The sequence below is a fragment of the Phoenix dactylifera genome, chromosome 1, assembly GCF_051530095.1.
Source record: "Phoenix dactylifera cultivar Ajwa chromosome 1, Ajwa_hap1_PhDact_Kaust_v1.1, whole genome shotgun sequence".
Taxonomy (NCBI): Eukaryota; Viridiplantae; Streptophyta; class Magnoliopsida; order Arecales; family Arecaceae; genus Phoenix; species Phoenix dactylifera.
This window is the reverse complement of record NC_143190.1, coordinates 48,427,099-48,446,893: the sequence shown is the minus strand read 5'-3', so window position 1 is coordinate 48,446,893 and position 19,795 is coordinate 48,427,099. Positions and strand designations below refer to the sequence as shown.

At 40.1% G+C, this 19,795-nt stretch overlaps 1 protein-coding gene across 6 annotated transcripts; it reads right to left on the bottom strand.

The window, feature by feature from the left end:
• Positions 1–8,878: 8,878 nt before the first annotated feature.
• LOC103715279 (CASP-like protein 4A3) lies at positions 8,879–19,338 on the bottom strand. Of its 6 annotated transcripts, XM_088704469.2 has the most exons (5): positions 18,820–19,336; positions 18,641–18,722; positions 15,081–15,295; positions 11,420–11,555; positions 8,879–9,346 (listed from the first exon to the last, which is right to left on the bottom strand). In XM_088704469.2, exons 1-5 carry the CDS (start codon positions 19,236–19,238, stop codon positions 9,155–9,157), a joined length of 1,044 nt encoding a protein of 347 aa, XP_088560595.2. In that variant the 5' UTR covers positions 19,239–19,336; the 3' UTR covers positions 8,879–9,154. The 6 variants fall into 6 exon arrangements, with proteins under 6 accessions (XP_088560595.2, XP_088560598.2, XP_088560600.2 ...); XM_088704472.2 differs by lacking the exons at positions 18,641–18,722; positions 18,820–19,336 and adding an exon at positions 11,846–13,881 and having other exon boundaries at positions 15,081–15,218; XM_088704474.2 differs by lacking the exons at positions 18,641–18,722; positions 18,820–19,336 and adding an exon at positions 11,846–13,896 and having other exon boundaries at positions 15,081–15,216.
• Positions 19,339–19,795: the final 457 nt, after the last annotated feature.

Genomic DNA, 19,795 nt, shown 5'->3' with positions numbered 1-19,795 from the left:
CAAGAAATCCAATAACATTGGGTTTGAGCCCAATGCCCGGCAGCCTGAGCTCACGTTAAGCCAGCATTTTCACGTGATGGAGCTCAGCCCGCGATGAAGATCCCAACCGGAGTACCAGTAATCACCCGTGATGCATCCAAGATCCAGTGTCCAGCCCGCGTCTCCTTCGACCCATCAATCTCCCAGCGCCCATCAAGCCGTGATCGACTCCTCCCAGCATCCGCGATCCATCCCAGGAACTTCTTCCATTTCCAATCTCCCACGTGCAGTCCACATCCTCCAAAGTTCCTCTCCCGCAATCAACACTAATGCATCCGTTTCTTCTTGAGCCAGCGAATCCCAAATCCCAGCATCCGTGCATTCCTCCCAACAATCAAGCCATGATCCAGCCACCCGTGAAGGAGGAAATCAGCAGCACCGTGATCCAAGCTCTTCCGGATTCAAGACCCCTTCCTCCGCCTCTGCTTCCGCCCGTGATGCGGATGCTAATCCATGATCCCAGCAGCCCAAGAGTCCGTCGGCATTCATCTTCCGCGTCCCAGCTCCTTCCCAAATCAGCAAGCCGCATCCTCCCAGCTCCATTCCGTGATCAACGCCCCCAACGCTCCTCTTCCAGATTCAAGATCCACCTGGGAATTGGTCGTTACCCCCCTTCGGCCTGTGGCCTCGTCCCCCTCAGGGGGATTTACTTATTCGCGCACACATGCGCGCTGTAATGACACAAGGTGTCATTTTAAGGTATCACTTTCTAGACGAAATCGCGCTATAACGCGATTTCTTCACTCCAACGAGGAATCATCCACAAACGAGCTTTAACCCCAGGCGTCCGTCTGCAGCTCCTTCCCCACCTTCTCCGTGATCCCATGCCGTGATCCAGCGATCCCGTGTTCTTCCTCGCAGTCACCATGATCCACCTCCCAGATTCCAGCATCGCATGCGATCAGCCCCTCTCCGCATCCCGTGAAGGAAATCCACGGACCACGCCATCATCCCAGACGACCCCCTCCTCCGCCCTCTCCTTCCTTCCGTGATCCCAGCCTACGCCGCGTCCGGGCATCCCGTGATTCACATCTGCATCTCCAGCGCGCTCTCAAGGGATCCATCAAGGGGGAGAATGGGTATAAGAAGGGGAGACAAAGGGGAGGGGGAATCTTTTCTCTTCGATAATTTATTTCCGTTGGATCAGGTGAGGGGATGGTTTCCAAGAGTACGCGCGCTACGGCAACACGTCGACTCTCCCCCGCTTGCTGCTTGCTGATCTCGACTTAGTCTTTCACCTCACGGAATTTCATCAAGCTATTCGCCTGCCCCTCTGACTTCTGGTGCCGTCAGCAGATACAGACCTAGCCTATAGCGGACACCAACGCCTTCTAGGAAATCCCTCCTAAGGGAATAAGGGAAGTTGGTCATTTTCTTATTGTTCAATTGGTGGAACTGATTCACGCAGGTCCAAACCAGCTGAGCTAGCTCATTTTTCCTTTACAAGATCTCGGCTCTTTGGAATGGTTGGAGAGAGCCCCGCCTCCTCTTGGTTGGCGCCGGGCCCGAGGGTGATGGGACTACTTCCTGAAAGAGCGTTCATCGGTCGATCGCGTGGGCGCTATCCCTTTGGTTCATCTTTCGTGGGTGAGATTTGTTCAGTTTATCTCTACGGTAATGCAGGGTCTTACCTGACTCTTAGACCAATTCAGGCAACCTCACCGAATCGAAGAAAAAAGGCTCCATTCTTCTATAAGGAGGTGAGACTAGGGCTGAAGTGCGAGCGAATTTGTTGATGTTGCACCCACGAAGTATGGAAAAGAAAGAATGGAGTGCTCGGTTGGGTTTGAGGCCAACGAAACAGGGGAGGAAGCTCTGGGGAAGAAAAGAAAGAAAAAAAGAGAGAGAGTATTTTAGTTTTCTGTTTGAGTTTAGTTTTTTTATTATTATTTATGAGAGCAATGTTTTTCTTTAGTTTGAGTTTACGAGAGCAATGCATTTTTTTTAAGTTTTATTTGAATTGAAAGTTTTAATTGAGAAGTTATGTTTTGAGTTTCAGAGCATGTTGTTCTTATTTTTAATTTTATTTTAGGTTTTGTTTTGTGTTTTAATTTTTGAGAGTTTATTTGGGTAGAAAGTTGTATTTATTCTGCAATTTTAATTCCTATTCTGCAATACATTAAATCTTCTTTCATATAATCTATATTCCAGTCTGCAATTTTCCTAGCACTGTTTTCATCCATTTTATGCCAAAGCTTTTCTTTGATTAGTTCAATATATAAATGCCTTTCGAATTTAAATACTTGTTTTTTTATCAATTTCAAGTAGAAAACATTCTCTGGTAAACCAGAGAATCATTCAAATATCCTCGAAGTAATGTTATTCTTCTATCATTCAAAAATCGATTTCGAATCCGAGTGAACGTTTTAATTTTTATGCAACTCCAATCGTCTCCCTGTGGATCAACCTCTTACGACTACTATTCTTCAAGTAGAACAGGTAAGAGTAAAATTAATTTAAATTTTGTTTGTCGGTTCTAACAATGATTTGTTTAGCATATTTTTAGGTAAGCAGAAATCGAACAACATCAAACTGCAGTATCTTTATTTTGAGTGATGATCTTATAGACTACCCAACTTCTGTTTCATTTAATTAGTGTAACTCAGTCATGCTCACATAAGAGCTCAGTTCTTGTCAATGATTTGAACTAATTATTTATTTTTTCCATTATCCTCTTTGATTTGTCGCTATAATTTCATAATTGCAGCTAATCTTTTGCATTTTTACTTCCTGTTATTCAGTATTAGTTTGTTTGTCATCTTATATCATTTTTTCTTGGTCAATTTTTTATTTTATAATGATTTATTTGTTCTATCTGCATGAAGGGTTATGCTTCAAAATGCATCACTAATCAAATAAGAGAAGATATTTGCTAGCTAACTAAGAGCTCCATGTACCATTTACTAACTTTCCTTCTCTAATTTTTTTCCGTACTTTACTAGCTTTCCTTCTATATTGGTTACCAGTTGAAACTAGAGTTGTTGCTTATGTAGCCAGTCACTCCGATAGTACCCTATGGGTTGGAGATGGGGAGTTGTCCCTAACACTCCAAGGTATTTTGTTTTTCAATTTTATTGGGTGTATCCATACTTGTCAGGTATGATCAACCTGTCTTAGCAAAAAAAAAAGAAAAAAAAAAAGAAAAACTAAAGTTGTTAAAAAACCCAAGCAACTCCGGCAATGCAGAGAGCTCTACGCAGGTGGTTGCCTAGGCAACAAACTTACCAACATCACTTGATATTGCCTATCTCTATTGAGTCTACATGATGATATTTTCATAATATTTTAATAAATTAAAATTATTTTGACATTTTCCACGGCCTACCTGGTGAACACAAATGGTTCAAAAAAATTCAAGACATTATAGTTTATTAAATGCATATTGAACTCATGAACATAACACAACAGGTTATGGAAGTACAGACATGCATTGTAGTTGTTTTAGCACAATGGAAACTAGAGCTTTGGTCCATGTTTTTGATATGGGAGAAGATGATATTGATGATTCATGATCATATTTTTTATAAAGGATTTGGTCTTTTTTTATTTTTTTTATTTTTCAGTTACAAAATAACTATTATATTTTTATAAGGTCCATGTATTTTATTTTTGATATTGATACAAGTTGATGATTTCTATGTAATAGCTAAGCCAGGGCTACAAAGGTGACTTCAACGGCCTTTACAACGTTAGTTGTTATCTCTATTATTTTAATATTCATATAATTTTTGGTGAGTTAATGGTTTATTTTTTATTGCGGGAAGATGAAGCTGGCCGACGGTGCCGTTGCCTATATGGAAGACGATCCGTTCCCGTTTCCTCTCTTCTTAAGTTTTCTTTGGGTTCTTGATATGGTTTCTTGATAGCCGTTTTCTTGTCTTCTTGCTTTCTCGATGGATTCCTGAGACAATTGTTGATTTATAGTTTAGTTTCGGTGTTCTCTGGATTTTGGAGATGATTCTTGGTCTCACGATTGGTTTTGGTTTCCCGATTGGTTTTGGTTTCTCGATTAGTTGATTACTTGTTCTTCATTTGCTGCCTCTTCTTTGGATTCTAGGGACGGTTCTTGAATTATACTTTGGTTGCCGTGTTATTTGGGTTCTAGATAAGGTTCTTAATTTTTATATGGTGATTACCGTGTAGAGTCTAGTTTTGGCATTTGTGATTTGTGATGATCATCTCGATCCGGACCTCGCTCCATTTGTTATATTCAAAATCTTGGAGTTTTTGGTGATTTATGTTCGTTCGTTGTTCGAGTCCCGTTTTATCTTCTGTTTGAAGGAGGAGCAGGACATCTTGAAGCAAGAACGTGGAGTAAAGAGGCTTTTGACCAAGGATTCCAACCAAGGAAGGGGGTGCTTGAATGCCATTAAAGTTGCTTTTTGAGGCACCATGGCCAGATTTCTGGATCCCAAGGCAACAAAATTCTCAGCGCTCTGTCTTCGAGCACCCAACGGAACAGCATTCGCTCCGGTTACAAATGGAACAGCATTATTTTCAGTATATCAGATGTGAGGATAAGTATAAGTGTGTATTTAGTCCCACATCGGTTATTCGTTGGATACATATTAGGTACTTGTACATAATCGAAAAACTCAAATAATATTTTTTGGCTTGCCATTTTGGGTGAAATTCTGGGTTGTTACCTCAGATTTGGCTAGGCATGGCCTCTTCTCTCACAGGGCAGCTTCAATATCTAAGTTAGATAGAGATGACCGTTAATATGATTTTATAATCAATTTTTTGGTCTGTTCTTATTGAATGATTTGCATGTCAAATGCAGCAGCTATACAATATTGGTCAGTTCTGACAAGGAAATGCCAAAGTATTGCAAAGATCTTTACAAGGAAAAATTGCAGCGACGTGAGACAGGATATCATATGAACATGCGATTTCCTGTCATAATTAAAACAAGAGAATGCATGAGAAAATTTAAAGGTTTTTCTCAGACTTTCAGTGAATTTAGAATAGTCTACTAACAAGGCATGAGGAAGCAGATTCAAGTGAAGGCTTCTGTATGGCAGTCCAAAGATCAATAACCTTCAGGTCCAAATTATTACACAGTAACATGTTCGCCAATCCTGCTCATGTTTTCAATGTACTCTGGAAGTAGCACACAAGGACCTAGGTCAGATGGGTGAGATCCGATTGTGTCGCTGCGACCAAAGTAAACTATTGCTGATGAAGGTTGCGCGGCTGATCCTAAGACAAAATAAACAGATGCAAAATGACTTTGTCAACCTGATGGATGAGGGGCAACACTTTATTCACCAAAAAAAAGAAAAAGAAAAAGCAACACTTTGAAACAAGTAATTTAGTATAGTATAGCATAGTATAACATAATATGATATGATATAATCAAAAGAATATAAACTGATGCAGAAAGGGTTATAAATGTGCGGTGTTTATCTAAACAATAAAGTGGATGAAAGAAAAATTTGGAAAAACTTGCAATAGCACCAGAGATCCATGTTTTAAGACATAGGTGGGGTTGTATCTTTCGCGTAAAAGAAGGTTTCACCTCCCTTCGTGTGGATCCACTGTTGGATCGTGCATTGATCATTTTAAGATCTGTGTAGTCAGATGAGTGGAGTTTGGAATGCTTTTGAGAGCTGTGCAAGGGTCAACATTGCAAAAGAAGATCAATCATTCTTTCGTGCGAAAGATACAACCCAAACCCTGAAGACACAGGTCGATTGACCAGGCTGACCAGCCCCACCTGCCACCCAAACCTTTGTCGGAGTGGATCAACTTGAAGCCTTTGTTGCCAACAACCAACAGCCAGAGCTCTCAATTCCCTCGGGCTTTTTTCCCCAATACTGTGTAGAAAGGAAAAGGGTGGTTTTGGCACTCCTCTCCGTCGAATCTTGAAGACAGTTTAAGTTAGCATACATCAGCTCTCTTCCTCCTCCATCCTCTTATTTAAACTGGCCACATGTAGTTCATCATCGTTGATTACAGGTTACTTTCCCCATTCTGAATGCATACATGTTATGCTTTCATTCTTGTTGAGTATAAATCTGTGTAGACCAGAAAATTGAGATTATTTCATGTTCTATTCTTAAATAGTAACTGAACATTGAACAAGACTTTATATTCATACTCTAGCTCCTCTCTCTATACTAAGTACTTCTTAGCATACTCTAATGACCAATTCTTTACTAGGCCAAACTTCCTTCTTTCCAAGTCTGAAATCTTATCTTGACTCCCCGTGTACACTGTCGTGAAATATGGTCTTTCACATATGGAAAGGCGAAGAGATCGATCGGTCTCCTGGGGAATATTCTCTGCTCGCACATAGGAAGGCCAAAGGGGAGCATTTTTGTTAGGTGATGGGATGTGAATTAATTTACTCTTGCTATGAAGAGAGTGATTAATCCGAGTGCACTGTCTTTGCCTGAAAAATTAGTACATGTGAAAATGCATGAGCAAGAGACAGCACTCTGTAATGAGATTAGAGCTGCTGATTTGAGGTGCCTTAATATTGAATTTCATGGATGATATGAAGAGCTTAATCTTTGGCTGGAATTCTATATGTTTGTGCAAGGCATGCTAAGATATAGGTATCACATGCAGTCTATATAATAAGCCTTTGGATTCCTGAATTTCTGAAATAAATCATCAGATATGGGTTCCAAGCAGCAAGGCTTGAAGTATAATTACTATTGAATGGTCGGCTACAAAAACCCCCAATCTGATTCCATGCCAAAATTATTCAAATTCAATTCTCATGGATGTGAACATCTTTTAAGGTACTTTCAGACAACTATATACAGGGCAAGGTCAGACATGTTAATAAATTTACTTATGATTGTGACAGAGAAAAATAAATAATTTCATAACAAAATTTGGTATGAAGATGAACAGAATTTATCAGAACACATTTCATAGTAAAATTTCACCTGCTAGGCTCCTGGTAAAATCTAAAGAAAAAGAAATCCATTCTTTTGCTTATCTTTTGTTCCTTTATCCTTTTTGAACTTCTTTTCTGGAAAAAGGTAATTCTTCCATCATGCTGTTAGCGATTTTCTATTTTTCCTATAATGCTAGTAGGCAAGCTTTTCATGAGCAAAAATATGTTTTCTTGTGAAACCATTTATCTAATATGAGTTTACAGTCACCATCTAATATAAAAACAATGAGTTGGGATAGCTCAACTGCCTTGTTATATATTTTTTTAATGAATACAAGTTACAATAGCTTGCTCAATTTGCTGCAATTCAACTTTGCCTACTTGGCTCCAGTTTTTAAGGGGATGTTTTGGGCATGTGAATTTGAGGAAATGGAAGGAATCAAACTCATAGTTTGCATGATGAATTTGGCTTTCTCCAGTTCCTACATCCAAAGCTGTTTCAATTCTTCTCCGATACTTGTGCAGCATGCAGAAAAATAGTGGAGCATCTGAAGGTGAGATATTGGAGGAAATTGAATCCATAGAACCAACTGGGGATGGATTCGATTTCCTCCAATTCTCATGTTCAAAACCCCAAACCTGCATTTCTCATCCATGTTGTGGAGAATCAAACCAACACAGAATCAGCAAACATCTAAGTTTCAAAGAAATCAGTAGCTTGAAATGGGGAGACATTGAGGAAAATAATCCAACATATGGTTGGACTGAGCCCCTCCACTTCTCACACTGTGCACCCAAAAATAATGTCCGGATATGGTTAAGCAATTGAAGGTGAGATGTTGGAGGAAACCAAACCAATTGTCACTAGAGCAGATTCGATCACCTCCAACTCTTACACTAAAAACCTAACATTACTTTCCAGAGATTGGTTTGGAGGGCATGAAGCCAATGAAGGTGAGACATTGGAAGAAATCCAACCCCTGTCACCAAAGGATTTGTTTTCTTCCAAGATCTCACGTTCAAACCCCCACATCCAATTTCTGAGCAAGAGCATACATATTTGAAGGACCAATGGTGCTGCTATTTATAAGAACTTCTAAGTTCCAACTTCCAACTGAGGAGAGTGGCAACAAGATTAGAGTGATATTCTTATTCCCATGGGAAATGCATGCGTTTCAGCTTTTCTTCTTGGAATCCAGTCCTTAAGAGTCGGTAGATGAAACGATGATTTCCTTTCAGCAGCCGGTATGTTCACCTCTTGATGGATTAAGGGAATAGGGAGTTCCCGGACTTCATCTGCCTCTCCACTGGATTAAGGGAAGGACTCTTCTTGAAAGGAAACAAAAGGACAAAGGACTAGAAGTCTAGAACTCAACCTCCGGCCGAAAGCCTGATAATTAATCAAATCGAGTTATGTTTTGGCTAACTGGCAAGTTTTAATCTTACAACTTTAGATTTTTTAACTTAATCACTTTTTACTCATCTCTTTATTGTACATGGTCTCCTATGAAGTATATTCCTTTTTCTCAATAAAATTTGGGTGGCCTTTTTTGGGCCTCCCTTATCATCAAAAAACAAAAATCGAGCATGTAATTGACTCTCGGGATCAGCCATGGAAACAGAATAAATAGCACAAAAAGCTGTTCTGATGCTCTGCTGCAGCTCCAGAGTGCTTCACCTGATTTTGTTTAGCGTTGGCACCAAGGGAGTGAAATTAGAGAAGCAGGCATCGTTTGTACTTGAGAAAAGTATTTATAAAGTTTTCTTAGATTGAAGATAACAGCGATCCATGCACCATTGTGCATGCTATATTTTAATTGTGTAGAGCTTCTGGCTGCCTCAATTTTGATTTCTCAACATGCCTACGTATTTCATGGCAGCTCCAGATGCCATGAACTCCCAAAACAACCCCTCCAGAGAGCAAACTAAGGCTGGATAATTGTGGCTACTCTGAAGCATCAGTCCGTTCAGTAGTAATTAAGCTGGTGACATCAACCACATTCAAGTATTTGCTGTATTGATCGTTTTATAGAACATTCACAAAGTTCATACGGCCACTAGTTCGCTATCTACACATTTCTACATAGTCACCAGGAATTTACAGGAGTCCAGCCAAGGTACATCCGTTCCTCAGTTGTAAACTTATAAAAGGCTGGAATAAAAATCCAGAAAAAAAAAAATTGAAGTTTTATTAAGTTTCAGTGGTAATGCTCCGATTACAAATTTACAAGCATACTAGGCACTGGTTCCCTGTGCCGCAGTTTAGTAGACCGAGCTGAAGAAATTATAGGCGGAGATGAGTGAGCTGAGGGCGAGGGCAATGAATGCAAGGAACGACATTGCAACCGAAGCATTGATCATGTGCGTGAAGTCATCACCACCAAATCTCGACACCCAAACATCATTACGAGAGGCTGCTGCTGATGATGCTGAGATCAGAAGGTAAGCCAGTATCTGCAGCAAACAAAACATTCAGGAAAGAAACCCAAAATAGAGCTCAGAATGCTGAGGTTGAAAAAATTGCCGGGCAGAGACACTGCAAGACGAGATTTTGCTGCACTGCTGCAGTTTGTGTGAGGGTCTATGCAGCTATGCGTCTAATCTCATATCGGTTATTCACCGAAGATATCATAGATACTTATATAGGACTAACGAACCCAAATAATAACTTTCGGCTAATTTTTAGGTAAGGTCTTAAGTTGTTATAAATAATATCAGAGTGGATCCGATCTATGACCTATGTAGACTAGGAAACACTGCAGCATGGATCCATTTGAGTTGATCACGAGATGATCGTGGTGTTTGTAATTGGATTTGAATAAATTTTAGACTCTTAGCATCACGAGGTCACCAGGTTTTAAATGGGAAAAGTATGTAAGGATCCGTGCGGGCATGTGTTTAGTCTCATATTGGTTATTTGTCGGAGAGATTCTCGGCACTTATACAGGACTAAGGAACCCAAATAATACCTTCCGATTAGTCCTTTTGGGTGAGGTTTGGGGTTGTTTTAGTTGATACCTTAGACAACACATATAGCCCTAAAACCACGTCTAGGATAACAAAGTGGTAACTCAAAGTCATAGAACAAGAAGGTAGATTTCTCTTTCTAGCAACTAGCCCTCTGTAATTCATGATAGCCTCAACTAGTCCTCTGGTAAGTCAAAGTTGCATGGCCAGAAATTTGGGACTAAATTATACTGGATAAACATAAGACACATACCTAATGTGAATTCTTACAAAACTTTGATGGATCATAACTTGGTCCATTAAAGCAATGAATTGTTGAAAATACCATGGTGCCATAGCCCTCTGTAGCACCCCTTCCAACAATTTGAGGGGATATTAGATATAAAACTCATGGGGGTTTCACAAGAATTCGACAAAGCTTTTGCAAATTAGCACCATAGTTCATTTCATGCAGACATGGTTTAACATGTTCATGACCATTCAACATGCTATGACCATAGGCCATTATAGGTGGCATGTTTCATTACAATTTGAAAAGATTGGAGTTGTGAGTGGCAAAATTTAGGTAATTACTAGCATTTACCAACTAAATCCATTGAATTCTGTAATCAGTTTATATCACCAAGTGAAAAGATTGGAAGGAAAACTAACTTTTTTTTTAAAAAAAAAAAAGTTAGGGCTTGTTTGGATGATTAGGATGAAAATCCTCTAAGATTCATAGGGCAATACAACTAGCAACATTATAAGACTACTGCATAGCTATTTTTGGGTATTTACAAACATAGACCTAGCTCAGTCTGTCATCATTCAATCTTGCTGATTGTATTAGCTCAACCAATAAATTCCAGACGATCTTTAGCCCAACCATCCAAATAAGCCCGAAGGGTCAATATTCTATATGGCCTATTGGGACGATTGGGCTGAAAGTTCATATGGGATTAATGGGTTGGACTAGTACAAGTAGCAAAATTATTGGAGGAAAAAAAAAAGAACCGTAAAAAAAAGGCTGAGCTAAACTTATATTCATAAATATCCAGGATTTTCAACTTGATCATCCAAACATGCTCTTCATTGGTAAAATTACTGGCTATTGACTAGGTTCAAATTACGACTAAATCTAACATTAACCTGATTTCCACCCGTAAGTGCGAAGCAGTACGTGTACTACTAGCTCTCTTCATTGATTAAATTAAGAATATTTTTGTTCAACTAAATGTTCTGGTAGCCATGTTACTATGAATGAGATTTCTGAATTTCGTTTTCTGGTGAGAATGAATGCGACTTTTTTGTGAAAGAGGGAAAGCTTTTTTTTTTTTTTTTAACGTGGAATAAAACTGCTGTAATTTGACTCCGGTATGTGAGACTTGTTAATTAGCCCGCATTACGGCGGGCGTAAGACTTCAGTCCAAATTAAACCAATACAAGTCACTGTCCGTGACCGTCCAACCTGGGAGACGACGACCACGCGACATCAATTAAAACTAAAGCTTTAATTTAAAAATCCACAGCCATTGCACATAAGATTAACTTCTTTAAAAAAAGAAGAAGAAGAATACTTGCCTGATCCATAGAGAAATCAAAGCAGTATCCCTCTCGACGGCGCATGATTAATTTTTTTGTGATCGAATTGTGAACCTCCTTAACCACCTGAAACGCCGAGTACACGAACGCAATTACGTTCACCGCCAGGCAGTACCTGCACCGAAAGCAGACGCCATGCATACACATCAATAAACAATTAAATAAAAAAAATCGGATACCGTCCGAACTCCATCAGACGGTGGCCAACGAACGACAGCAAAAAACCAAACCGCCCAATCTTAGATCATACCGTAGGTCGACTCATCTCTTCTGAACCACAGGTCCACTGGGACCACTTTTGCAATTAAAAGCAAGACGCAGTAAAAAAAAGGAATTAAAAAAAATATGGATCAATTTATTGCCATCGGAAACGTAGTTTGTGGCGTTGGGAGAGTCGGATCGTACCGGTACTCCTCGTAGCGGTCGAAGTAGTCGCCCGCCCAACCCTGGGTCTTATCGGCGGCCATGACCGAGAACGAGACGAGGCACAGCAACATCGCTGAAACCCTAAGCCCCAGCGCCGCCCTCCACACCGCTGCCCGCCGGACGGACAGCGGCACACCCCGTAACCCCCTCTCCGCATCCCTAGTAGCATTCGAGCCATGATCCCCACCCCCAGCCCCGCCCCCTGCTCCGCGTCCGCGTCCGGTTGCTATCTTCGTCGCAAACGCCAGCTCGGTCCGGGTGAGCCGGTTCGCAATCGCCAGCGCCGCCGCGTTCAGTACCTGCCCCGGGGACCGCGGCATCTCCGGGCTGTTCTGCGGCGCCGGCGGGATCGGGTTCCGGAGAGGGGAATCCATGGCTTCTTCTTTCATTCCGTCGAGGGGGCTCTTCTCCGGCGGCGCCGGAAGCGGTAGCGGGAACGGGAACGGGTTCTCCGCGTGCCGGATCGTCGATGGCGGAGGAGAGCCTATCGGTTCTTCCTCTCTTTTCTCCTGAGGCGGCAGCGATCGGAGAGGTGAACCCATCGCTCCTCCTTCAAGCAGCGGATTTGGGCAATAAATTTGGCTCTTCTTTCCTTTCCGATTCTCGGCTGGGTTTTATTAAGTGAAGGGTTTAGGGCCACTAGTAAATATTTGGCGGTGTCAATTAGTTGTGGAGGAAAGAATTGGCGAAGGCTAGCAGCGTCACGGTGCTCTCGAATCTACTAATTTATGTCCAGTGCCATGGTATTAGTGCTGGGTTTGGGATTATTTGCTGGATGGACGGTTGTGATGCTCTGCAGATAAAGATACACGGAATGGGATTAGTGGCTGCTGGCCAGCAAGATGGTTGGCGGAGGGTGGTTCTCAGTGCTGGAAAGGCAAAAGCTGGACATAAAATGGATTCCTTTCGCCACTTGGCACGCATAGCTTGGTGGAAGCGTCAAGAGTATTTAGTTCAAGGAAAGAGAAAGGAACAATGAACTCTGTTACCGGAAGAGTGGCGATAAAGTAAGCAAAAAATGTGGAAAACCGGGTTGAAAGAAAACAAAAGATGCCCTTGTGACTCGTGAGATGTGAGATTTGATTATTTTTTTTTAAAAAAATAATTTAATAAAATTAGAAAATAATAAATCACAGTACAGCTCTCTGTCTCCAATCTACATAACACCCTAGAAGTGATTGGCCACATATAAGAATACCCTCTGAAGCAGAGCTAGCACTCTCCTGCGCTGTCGATGCCACTCCGAATCCAGCCAATTACTGTAGCTGAATCATCCTCAAGCATAACTATATTGTTCCGTAACACGCGCCGAGCATAGCTCAGGCCGGCCCATGTCACCTTCAGCTCGATCTTTGAAACTGAGGCATCAAAAATTTGGTAGTCTCTAGCAGCCACCATCCTAAAGTCCAGACCTATTTTTTTTTTCTTCCCCAGCGTGAGAGCAGCATTAGGAAAGCATCCGTAAGAAAAGCAGTATGATAAAGCACCCCAAATATCACCATGCATTATTTCAAAAGGTTCTTTAGAAGCAGGAACATTTCAATATCTATACTTTTATCGTTTCCTAAAAAGAACATCTATCTCTTCAATGTGTTTATTCTCATTAAAGTTTTATTAATAGTCATTAGCACAAAAAGGAGAAGGAATAAGAGCTTCAAGCTGGTTGTCTATTTGGCAACAGCAATACTGAAACAATTGTGTCTGCTGCCATGCGCCACCAAATTTTATCGTTGTCATCTATGAACTGCCTGAATAGTAACGTTTGCATGGAATGGTTATGGCCTATAAATCATATCACCTCACTCTTCATGGAGGTGTTTAACCTGCCAAACTAGATACAACTGTAGCTACTGTGAAGCAACTGTCCAGCAATGTCTAGGATAGGCATGGATGTACAGTCCATGCTATACTTGCAGATCCATCAGTTTCCAGTAATTAGAAGGCGCTTTACTGGCTGAGAGTCTTTCCTTTTTCCTTTGTCATGGATGAGTCCGGCATAGGATATCTCTTGTTTCCTGAAAATTGACATGCTACAAATCACCTTGTAAATGATCATGGCATTGAGTATATGGAAGAATGCTCTCCAACTAAATGATTAACTCACCCCCATGCAATCCATTCTTTTTATTGGAGTTCATAAGCATAAACAACACTATGCTTGGTAGACTGCTAATATCCGAATGCCCGATTACTGTACAGCACCTTTAAATTGTATTCTATTATTCACACAGCTTAACTGTGATCTCATGGTGTCAGAAATTTGCTCAAGTCGACTATTTTTAATTTATCAGCTTCCTCAGGAGTTGGAGAAGTAGATTAGGACGGTGAATTGAATCATCTGAATCACTGGTAACATTAAAGATAAAAAGATATCCTCTTGTCTCAAGCAATTAGTGTTACAGTTCAGTCATATGTGGAACTTAAGTAGGTACAGAATCAAACCCAGCTAACAAGACAGTCATAGGATCAAACTAGCTTTGCCAGATCAGCAAGGTAAGAAATCAAAGCAGCTGTAGAGTTTGGGCTCATGAAAATAAATAAAAGCAAATGTACAGATTGAGTTTCCAATCTCACAGCGACAACAAATAATTATTTGCAGCTTGGTGGGTTTGTACATTTATAAACAGCAGATGCTGGTTGCTTGTAATCAGGTATGCTATCGGGATCAACGAACCTTATCTCACCAGGACCAAAGAACAGATCGCTATGCCTGTATCCAAAGGAAAAGGCATTTTAGTTGCAAATGTCTCCAAGAAATCAGGAGTGGAGGCATGTCTTTTCTTTCATACAAAGCAATGCAAATGGAAGGTTTTAGCAAAATTTGTCTGGGACGCATATCAAAGCCATGTAATGCTACCCAGACTTGCACCAGGCTCAGAATGAACAAATTTTGGACAGCCTAGGTTTGGGCCAGAGGATTTGGCACAAGCATAGGCTGATCAAAACCCAGTCATCAATAGATAGATTTTAACTCTCAAGGTCACATTGTTTGGCATAAACAGGTCTAGAGGAGCAACCATCCTCCATGTGACTTCTAGGGGATGGTTATTGGACAAATCACTACCAGGGTGGAAAGAAAAGGTCCTGACAAACAGAAAGATTTCAGAGAGCCTCTTGAAATATGTAAGACTAATATATATGGTGGCAGCAAAGTGGCTATAAATTGACATTCATCAGGTAAAGATTTCAGAGAGCAAAAAGAAATGATTGTTACCTGCGAAGGTCGAGTCCTACTAAGCCAGCTTGTAGGACTGTTAAATTATCTGAATCTGGTGAAACAATAATTATAGTATCTCCAGAATATTGGGTCTCTAATATAGACATAAGTTGTGTCACCCGAACAAATACATCTTCCACACTCTCATTTGGTGTTCCATCATCAATTGGAGGTGGCTTAATATTTGGAGAAATACTATCCGATTCATACACCTGAAGAATTTGTACCAAAGTAAACTATTAAAAATAAATAAATAACACTTGCAACTGACTTGATGATTGTATTAGTGAAAACTGATATGTTCTTTAGTTGTTCCATAACCATATCCCTAATCGATATTTTTTACAGCATCTATTTCAGTCGGCTTTTTGAATATTCTACAGGTGTTCCTACCAGAGCTGTATCCTTTTTCAACAAATGCATTTTCAAATCCTTCCCTCCCAGGTTTTACCTAGTTATTTAAAGTCTTTCCCTAGTTGGATCCATAGCATGATTCTATCTTCTTAGAGCATCAAGATTATCTAATATATATGTAAGCAAAAATACACCTTTGCAAATGAAAAGTAACCCACACTTCTCTTCCCAAAAGATATAAAAAATAAAAAGAAGAAGTAATCCACACTTCAGAATCCCATCATGCTGAGACATTTAGCATCTAAGTAATTTTCATTTTGGATGAAATGAATAGCCCTGTGTCTGCTAGCAGTCCCTCTGAGGACAGAGTTTCCATTACCAGGAGAGGTGATTCACCAAAGTAAATCAGAAAATTGTATTTGGTTGTAGTATTGCTCTTCTTACGAGCAAGCACCAGCATACTTCTTCAATCATTATTCATTGAGCATTTTATGTTTCAGCTTTATCAACCAAATCAACCAAGTACATCCTGCGATGCTCCATAACTTGACTGTTCCCTGAAATTGGTCAAATTTCCTCCCATTCATCTTTCCAGAATAACATATACATCAGTTATCCAACTTTAACGATGATACACATGCATGCTATCTCAAGGGACCTTTGATGTATACACTGTAGCCTCATTCAACAACTTTGTTTTGAAATTTCTTCTCTCGTTACCAGCCTTTGCCAAACTGCTGGAATCCTCATTCAAATGCACCCAAATTTCATATATATACCCTCTGAAACTTCTCATCTGATGTTAGCTTCTTAACTTTTTCTCAGATCCCATCAATCATATAAAAAGATAGGTAGGTTAGTATGTCTTGTTTTCATTGCACAAAGGGACCGTCTAAAACTATCTTGGTCACCTGATATAGCACCAGAAGACAATGTCACTTCAAACATGTCTATCATTCACTTTCTCAGTCTGAATGAAGTTAGATGGAGGCGATGAACGCACACATGGCTTCCCACCGGAGTTCAGCTAGACAATGCTGAGTTGCACAGCCCCTGTAACAATCTTCAGGCTTAAACCCAAGCTCTCTCATATCATACATAAGTATGACCTTTTTAGTGTTCATATATTCTTTGTTGTCTTAGCTTTTGATATTTCCATTTGATTGCATTTTGAATTTAAACATTTTAACAGCAGGTCCCTTTGTATATATGTTGATTCCCTTAAGATTCTTTGGCTACAGCCTTACGAATTTGTTTTCGTAGTTTCTCCTTTTGGGCATCATTATGGTAGTTGGTAAGGCTGGGGCAATAGGCATGGGCCATAGCTTGGTCTTGTTTTTACATTAGGCAAGTGAAAGCCAAGCACCATAAAACGCGAACCGACATCCATGATACGAAAAAAAAAAAATAAGAAGCGGGAGTCTGCAGCACAGACAAGGATGAAGGAGGATGTTTCCAAAACTGACAATGTGAGGACCCGTGCGGACGTGTGTTTAGTCTCACATCAGTTATTCACTGCGTAGATCTTGGATACTTATACAGGATCAAGGAACCCAAATAATACCTTCCGGCTAGCCATTTTGGGCAAGGTCCTGGGTTGTTACAAATGGTATCAGAGCGAACCTGGCCCATAACCTATGTGGACTAGGGGACACTGCAGCACAGATCCATTGGGGCTGACTACGGGCCAATCGTAGTGTTTGTGATTAGATTTGAACCCTTAGCCTGACGAGGACGTTAGGGCTTAAACGAGGGGAGTATGTGAGGACCCGTGCGGGCGTGTGTTTTAGTCCCACATCGGTTATTTACTGGGTAGATCTTGGGTACTTATACAGGATCAAGGAACCCAAATAATACCTTCCGGCTAGCCATTTTGGGTGAGGTCTTGTGTTGTTACAGACAACAGCTCCAGCATCTATTTGCACCTTATAAGAAGTACGCTGCACTCCTCACATTTTTTCCTTATGATGTCAATTCCACGATTTATTTATTTACTCTTTTATAAAGCAATGGAGCATCAATACTAACATCAAATCCAGTAAAAGTTTCGACTTTAAGAAGATGTTTATTCAATATTTGTTTTCAAATAAAATTTCTTTAGTTTCCTTTCCAGTTTCTGATGTGCTTTGTTCCCCAAGTGTGCACATTCATACGAACCAACTCGTATTATGAGCTCAGACTTCTCCTTACATTACACCAGGATCTTTGCAAGCTACTCTCTTGGTCCTTCTTCAGATTAAATATTAAAGGTTTTTTGCATACATATCCTTCTAAATATTGAAATTTGTATGAATATTCTTCCAAAATTGACATTTATATGTATACCCTTATAAAATACTTATTTTGCGTGTATACCCTTCATTTTTCTTTTTTATTGCATATATGTCCATCCCATCTAACATCGTTAAGAAATTGCATGAAATACCCTTAATAGGTGGATGTGCAAAAAAAAATATATTTTGATAAGGGTATATATGCAATAATATTTTGTGAGGGTATTCATGCAATTTCACATATTTATGAGGGTTTACATGTAAAAAAATCTAATTTTATTTTTTCTATTTCAATATGTTTTAGTTTTTAGTGAGATCTATTAACCTGTTACCCACTTTAGAAATAAAAAAATACTTTCATAATTTTAATTAATTTTTAATTTAAATAAATATAATTTTGGCAAATTACGTTAGCTGAATCGTTATATCAAATGTATTTATACAAAAATAGTGTTTTGTGAGGGCAGAAAAATAAATATCAATTTGGAGGGCATTCGTGCAAATTGTAATATTAAGAAGGGTATTTATCCAAAAATCTAAGAATTTTTTGCGTGTATACCCTTCTAAATATATAAAATTGTATGAATACCCTTCAAAATTGCTACTTTCATTTATACTCTTATAAACGTTTCTTTTTGTATGTTTACTCATTAATGATATTTTCCTCCTTTTAATTTTTAATCATTAACTTTTTAATGGGTAAAATATTAGATGGCATGGATATACATACAAAACAAGTATTTGATGAGGATATACATGTAAATATCAATTTTGGAGGGGTATTCATGCAAATTCCAATATTTAGAAGGATATGTACGCAAAAAAACATTGTGACACATTTTACCCAAATGCTCATCTCCAAAAGATAGATTTTCATGAACAATATATCAAGTAAAAGAATAAAATATTGACATTTCTTTCATATCATACCTCAGCTATAGAACCTAATCTCCTTCCTTCGAATGCTCCCAGACCCCGAGCATCCAAAAAACTGTACTCCGGAACTATGCGGCTACAAACCAACGGGAAAAAAACAGTTAATACATTAGAAAAAATGGAAAAGACTCAAGTTATAAGCACCAAAGATCAATTGAATTGGTTGGACTAACCTCCGATCCACGCCGTTGACGGAGGCGATGACCTCGGCCGCTTGATAAGACCTCTGGGTGATGGAGGGCCAGATCCAGCAGCTATCGTCGCACGCTCCCATCTTCTTGAGCTCGAGCGCCGCTCTCGCGGCCTGCCTCGCGCCCTCCGGCGAGAGGCCGCTGTCCATGGCGGTCTTGGCCACGGGGTTCGTCCGCACGACCCCCGCCCTCTCGTACTCCGACTCCCCCGCCCGCACCAAGAAGTACCGGTTGGCGAGCCGGGCCGGGGGCATGCGGAAGAGACCGCGCGCGCCGGCGGCCAGCGGGCGGCGGTGGAGGATGAAGGGGGCGGCGAGAGTTAGGAGGAGGAAGCCCCGGCGGCGGCGATGGATTGGGTGGAGGAAGATGTGGTGGGGGTTTGGAGGCGACACCGTAGCCATGGATCGTCCCCTTTATCCACCCTCCGTTGAAGTTGTGGATCTCGTAGCTTTTCTCTTCCTATCTCGGATACTGTGAACGAGTGAGTCCGACACTCTTGTGGGTATAGTAACGCACTTGGTAAGCTTTTAAATTTTTCCGGTGAAATATAATAAATTATGTTAATAATAAAATAATAAATAAATAAATAAACGATAAACTTATTGTTGCCAACATGTTTTCATAAAAAATTACACCATCTTCAGGTCCAAATATTTCTAATTTATTCCATGCCACCTTAAACCCATCAAACAAAGATATATTTTAAAAACACAAAGTAAATCAAAAATATATTTGAGTTTCAATGTAGATAAAGAATTAGAATTTTACTTTTACAAAATATATAAAAAAAGTTAATTTATATGCCGGCCATGTAATAGTAAGGCATAAATTTTTTTTTTATTTTAACATTTCAAGCTAGCAGTTGATGTATGAAAAGTCTGAGTGATCAACCATGAATATAAGTCTCATCGAGATATTTTATAGAATGCTGAGGTAAGGTACCATCCAAAGTGTCGAG

What these genes read in the sequence shown, in the direction of transcription:
- LOC103715279 (XM_088704469.2), bottom strand. Translation starts at nt 19,238, where the DNA reads ATGGCTACGGTGTCGCCTCCAAACCCCCACCACATCTTCCTCCACCCA. An exon ending in GTAGGACTCGACCTTCGCAG is followed by an intron (nt 11,556 to 15,080) that starts GTAACAATCATT and finishes CTTTCGGTGCAG; the next exon opens with GTACTGCCTGGCGGTGAACG. An exon ending in TTGATTTCTCTATGGATCAG is followed by an intron (nt 9,347 to 11,419) that starts GCAAGTATTCTT and finishes TGTTTGCTGCAG; the next exon opens with ATACTGGCTTACCTTCTGAT.